The sequence below is a fragment of the Muntiacus reevesi genome, chromosome 9 (genome assembly GCF_963930625.1).
Source record: "Muntiacus reevesi chromosome 9, mMunRee1.1, whole genome shotgun sequence".
Lineage (NCBI taxonomy): Eukaryota > Metazoa > Chordata > Mammalia > Artiodactyla > Cervidae > Muntiacus > Muntiacus reevesi.
This window is the reverse complement of record NC_089257.1, coordinates 9,965,707-9,971,706: the sequence shown is the minus strand read 5'-3', so window position 1 is coordinate 9,971,706 and position 6,000 is coordinate 9,965,707. Positions and strand designations below refer to the sequence as shown.

Genomic DNA, 6,000 nt, shown 5'->3' with positions numbered 1-6,000 from the left:
CTTAGGTGTCCTTAGATCGCAGTGTCTGTCTTTACCCGATCCTGATACTAGCACTCTTGCTTTCTAATTCAAGGTTTGTAGGCTTCCCAGGTGCTCAGTCACTCAGTTGTGTCTGACTTTTTGGGACTCCCTTGGCCTGTAGTCACCAGGCTCCTCTGTCCATGGACTTCTCCAAGCAAGAATACTGGAGTAGGTTGCCATTCCCTTCTCCACTTCCCAGGTGGCACAGTGGTAATAAAGAATCTGCCTGCCAATGCAGGAGATGCAAGAGATGGGGCTTCGATCCCTGTGTTGGGAAGATCCCCTGGAGTAGGAAGTGGCAACCCGCTACAGTATTGTTGCTGGGATGACTCCATGGACAGAGGAACCTGGAGGGCTACAGTCCATGGAATCACAAAGAACTGGACACACGCGTGCACCCACACCATAGCATTGGGAACACACAAAGAGAAGTTGTATCCTCCTCTATCGTCAGTCATTGATATGTCAGAGTTAATGGAACTCTTCTTTGATAAGGGCCTTGGGATGATGGTGGAAAACATGAAGACTCCTGGCCCCCCCAAGAGGCTAGAGTTTACTTACAATTAGAAGAGAGGGAAAGGGAGGCAGAGGGAAAATTAAGGATGAGAGCTGGACATTACAGTCTTGCTAAAATTAGCCTTAGGGATTGATCCAAACTGTATCCTAGAGCTTCTCTGAGTACTGAAAGGATGGAGATATGTGAGGTTGACCAAACTCAGATGTCTACCCTTTTCAATATTAAGCAGAAGAGGTCATAGGGTACCAGTGATTATTAGGTGAAACCAACCACTTGGCATCAGGGAAAACTGAGGACAGAAAAAAAAATCTTGTCAATACTCACAAACCTAGTTAGCAGAGCCTGAGTCTCCAGCTCTTATTCTTGGGCTTTGCATTGATGTTCAGTTGCTCAGCCGTGTCCAACTCTTTGGGACCCCATGAACTGAAGTGTGCAGGGCTTCCCTCCCCTTCACTGTCTCCCGGAGTTTGCTCAAACTTATGTCCATTGGGTTGATGATGCCATGCAACCATCTCACCCTGTCACCCCCTTCTCCTCCTGCCGTCAATCTTTCCCTTCGCATAGCTCCTGATTTCATTGGTGGCAGGAGTTTCAGAGAGAGAAAGCACAGTAAACTCTCTCTGGAAGCACAGCAAACTCCTGTCCTTGGCACGTCTGTGTCTCATGTTTGTATCCTCCAGAGGCACATATCTAGCATTTACAAGGTTTTGCTGAATATATGAGTGAAAGGATCCTGGGATGAGTTAAGTCATCCTTCACATCAGCCCCATTCCTCATGTATTTAGCTAAGTTTTCTTTCACAGTAGAGAAAATTTCAACATTTGAATCTATCATTCTTCATGACTCTGAAAAAAAATATTCTTTAGAGTGGTTATTTATTTCCTCTTTCATGTCCTGTCTCCATTCCTAATCAACCTGTGAGCCAATCTCAAAAACAGGAACAAACAAACAAACAAAAAAACATGCATGTCAGCAGTTAATGTGAGGGAGGGATAAACTGGAAGATTGGAATTGACATACACACTGCTGCTACTAAGTCGCTTCACTTGTGTCCGACTCTGTGCGACCCCATAGACAGCGGCCCACCAGGCTCCTCTGTCCATGGGATTTTCCAGGCAAGAGTACTGGAGTGGGTTGCCATTGCCTTCTCCAGACATACACATCAGTATATATAAAATAGATAATTAGCATCAGGAAGTCTGCTCAATACTCTGTAATGACCTATATGGGAAAAGAATCTAAAGAAGAGTGGATATATGTATATCAGATTCACTTTAATGTATACCTGAAACTTACACAACATTGAAAATGATCTATCTTCCAATAAGAATTAAAAAGAAACAACAATAACAAAAAAAAAAAAACTAATGGATCTTTCTCAGCTTGATTTTCAAAAATATTAGTTTATCTTTGCTTTAGATCATAGAGTTAAAGATTACTGAAAGTCCTTCGGAACTTAAGATTGACTTGGAGGGTATAATGCTTAGTGAATTAAGTCAGACAGAGAAAGACAAATAATGCATGATATCTCTTATAGGTAGAATCTAACAAAACAAAACCAACTAGTCAATATAACAAATATACAAAATAAATAAGCAACAAGAATATCTTGTACAGTGAAAGGAATATAAGTGGTATTTTATAATAACTATAAGTGAGGTATAATATTTAAAATTTTGGAGTCAGTATGCTATACATGGAAACATGCAAAATGGCACATCAACTATACCTCAATTTAAAAAAAAAAAATAGAAGATTGTCTCAGCAAGTAGTTGGTAACTTGTAGCATTTATGGGAAAGCTACTAGCATTTTTTACTTCCTGCCACATCCTTCTACCACTATAATTTACCTGTGTTGCTATTTTTTTTCATTTTTGTTGTTAATATTATTGAGGTTTCTTTCCAGTTATTTTCCTGAGAGCAGCCTTGACATCCTTGTTCCGTAAACTGTAGATCAAGGGATTCAGCATGGGGATGATAACAGTGTAGAACACAGAGGCCCATTTGTCTTGATCCAGGGAGTAGCTGGACGTTGGCCGCAGGTACATAAACATGACTGTGCCGTAGAAAAGCGTGACGCCAGTGAGGTGAGAGCCGCAGGTGGAGAAAGCCTTCAGGCGGCCTGCAGCGGAGCGCATTCTGATAATTGCGACGAGGATGAAGGCATAGGAGATAAAGATGATGAGGATGGTGCTGAATTCAATGAAGCCACAGAGACTGAAGAGCAAGATCTCGCTGACGTGGGTGTCCGAGCAAGAGAGGGCTAAGAGCGGTGGGATTTCACAGAAGAAGTGGTTGATGATGTTGGAACCACAGTAACTCAGACTGAAAGTGAGGGAAGTGTGGGCCCCTAAACTCACCAAGCCGGCCAGGTAGGAGCCCAGCACGAGAGCCAGGCAGACCCGCTTGGACATGAGTGCACTGTAGTGGAGGGGTCGGCAGATGGCCACGAAGCGGTCATAGGCCATGGCAGCCAGGACATAGCACTCGGCATCCACAAAGCCTACGAAAAACGCGAACTGGGTGGCACAGCTGGAAAAAGAGATGACGTTGCGCTTTGTCAGGAGGTCAGCCAGCATCCTGGGGGCAATGGCTGAGGAGTAGCCCAGGTCGACAAAAGAGAGGTTGCAGAGGAAAAAGTACATGGGTGTGTGAAGCTGAGTGTCTGCTATGATCAGGATAATCATCCCGACATTCCCCACTACATCGACCAGGTAGACCAAGAGGAAGACCACAAAAAAGATGATCTGCAGCTGAGGGTCTTGAGTGATGCCCATAAGGATAAACTCAGTCACCACTGAGTGGTTTTCTCTACCCATCTTTTCAATTTTATGTGTGTCTGGATTTGGCTTATTGTTTGAGGTGATTCTTAAAAATTCTCCCAGCAATTCGATTCAGTGATCCACAGGGCAAATCAAATGACTTTGGGGAAGGTGATGGCCATGGGTTTTCTGCAGGAGCTCAGTCAACATAGGAGAAGATGTTAATGTCTTGGGGATGGCAAATCTTCTTCTCCAAAGACCTTGGTGTTCTGAGGTCATTTACCATATAGTACCAAATATTTGACCTGATTGGTGTGAATATATGCCTAATTAATTAGTAAGGAATAGTTTTGAGTGCCCCTTCTTTCTAAAACAAAGCAGACAACAAACATTAACTCTCATTGCAGATAGGCACACAAACACACACAAAAAGATCCCAGGGTCTCAGTATATAACACATCACACCACCCCACTCCCCACACACAAACACATACACAGAAAGTGAAATACTTGGAGCAGAGGGTGAGCAATATAAGATAAAGCAGTGAATAATAATAATTTTTAGAAGGCCAGAATGCTAACTGTACGCCAGAATTTTCATTTATTCCACACATTATGTAATTTCCTCCTCATCACAGCTCTATGAAATAGGTGTCAACATTATCTCCATCTTGCGTCTGAAAAGAGCAAGGCTAGATACTAAATAGCTTCCATACAGTCAAGAGCCAGTAAGTGGCAGAGCTGGCCCTCAGTCTAGAATCTACTTTACTTTGTCACCTTCTGTGTATATATGATTTGATGGAAGTTATAGATCTTTATTTTTGTGCCCACCTTTCTTTCTTTCCTGTCTTGCCTATTATTCATGGGCATGGAATTAGTTCTTTGGTTTCTCTGATCTTTAGAAGCACCCAGGATTTTGTCATGGAGCATAACCAGGATGATGACACTGCTGTGTCTTTGGATGATTTTATTGCCTAGCCAACAGCTTCAACTCAGAGTTAAGATTCAAGGATTCCTCTCTTAGGAGAACGGGTAAAGTGTTATCCATCTCTATAAACACACAGGAGCATGCATTGGTAAGCTTCTTTCTTTCTGTTTTTATGAATATCTGGTCCATTAAAGAATTCTAAGAAGAGAGTGGGCAAGAGTAAAGCAATCTAAACCAAAATATGAATTTAGAAATAAGTAACACCCTCTATGTAAACCTGAAAGAAGTCAGACTGAATCTACTCTATTTAGTTTATTGCTCAAGAAAGACAAGAGAGTAGTATAGTGCAACTTTCACTGCGGTGTGGTCATTCATAATGGACATCCCGGGTGGTGCTAGTGGTAGAAAACCTGCCCGTCAATGCAGGTAGATGTAAGAGACCCGGGTTCAATCCCTGGTTCTGGAAGATCCCCTAGAGGAGGGCATGGCCATCCACTACAGTATTCTAGCCTAGAGAATCCCTTGGACAGAGGAGCCTGGCTGGATACAGTCCATGGGGCCACAGAGAGTCAAACACAACTGGAGTGACTTAGCACACAGCTTGCATACATTCGTAATAAGCTAAATCTTGGTGTGATTGCTAGTAATACCTCCATCAACTAAAGTAATTGTTTGAACTTGATGAAATGCTGTGAGATGCAGCTTCCTTATCTGCAAAATGAATGGGAGTGAGAATGCAACCTCTAGGGAGATTTCCAATTCTAGCAGTTTAAATTCTGACTTAGAATGAGGCATCTAAAAGTCAAACCCGTGGTGCTGTATATCTCTTTTGTAAACTTTAAGATGGCATGGACCTGGTGCCAAGGAAATCCATGCCCAAAGGAGCTCTGAGTGGCCTAACACTCCACTCTGAGTAGTTCATATTTCTTTTCAGCCCCAAACACACGGACATGGGACTAACGTGTGTGGTTTTGTGTTTGTTTGTTTCTTACCTTTCGGGGAGAGGTCCAATGTCTCCTCTTCTCTTACTCAGTTATGCTGAACAAATATTCGGAGAGGAATCCCAAGATAAGCGGTCACCCTCCTGGTGCCCCTGAGCCATCTGCTCATCCCACTTTTGCTTCTACTTGCAGGAAGTATTTAAGTGTCAGAGTCATCCCTTCTCCCAGAGGAAATATGATGAAATGGTGTTTGCACTCACAGGAGACTCAAAGATTTGATGAACTGTATTTCCCTATGGAATTTCACTCTCTCTCCCTTCAACTTTAATGATAAAAGAAGGAAACACATGGGAATTTTTTTTCAGCCTCTCTAGTTGTGTTAACTGAGTCAATGATGAATACTACATGCACTGTTTTTACAACCCCCAAATGGCCTTCATGATATTACTTTGACCGTAATTTAGAAAGCCCTGCTTACTGATGCCTGAAGTCACTTCGAAGAGGATGAGTCTTTCCATGCTCCACAAAGTGGCCATATTTTGTTGCTGGTTAGTCACTCAGTCATGTCTGACTCTGCGGGCTCCTGGACTGCAGCATGCCAGGCTTCCCTGTCCTTCAATATCTCCCTGAGTTTGCTCAGACTCGTGTCCTTTGAGTCAGTGAAGCCATCCAACCCTCTCATATTTAAACTCTAGTTCTCTATTTAATTTGAAAGAATCTGCAATGAGAGATTGAAATTTAACAACAACAACAACAAAACCCAAATTTTTGAAACGGATCTTTTTTGAGAGCCTGAGGCTGCTATTGCAGCTAAGTCACTTCAGTCGTGTC

General features: G+C 42.7%; 1 protein-coding gene across 1 annotated transcript; it reads right to left on the bottom strand.

Moving 5' to 3' along the window:
• Nucleotides 1-2,424: 2,424 nt before the first annotated feature.
• LOC136175261 (olfactory receptor 5AR1-like) lies at nucleotides 2,425-3,357 on the bottom strand. The gene has a single exon (XM_065945579.1). The coding sequence runs from the start codon at nucleotides 3,355-3,357 to the stop codon at nucleotides 2,425-2,427; it is 933 nt and encodes a 310-aa protein (XP_065801651.1).
• Nucleotides 3,358-6,000: the final 2,643 nt, after the last annotated feature.

Excerpts from the sequence above, each read along its gene's own strand:
- LOC136175261 (XM_065945579.1), bottom strand. The coding sequence starts at position 3,357 with ATGGGTAGAGAAAACCACTCAGTGGTGACTGAGTTTATCCTTATGGGC.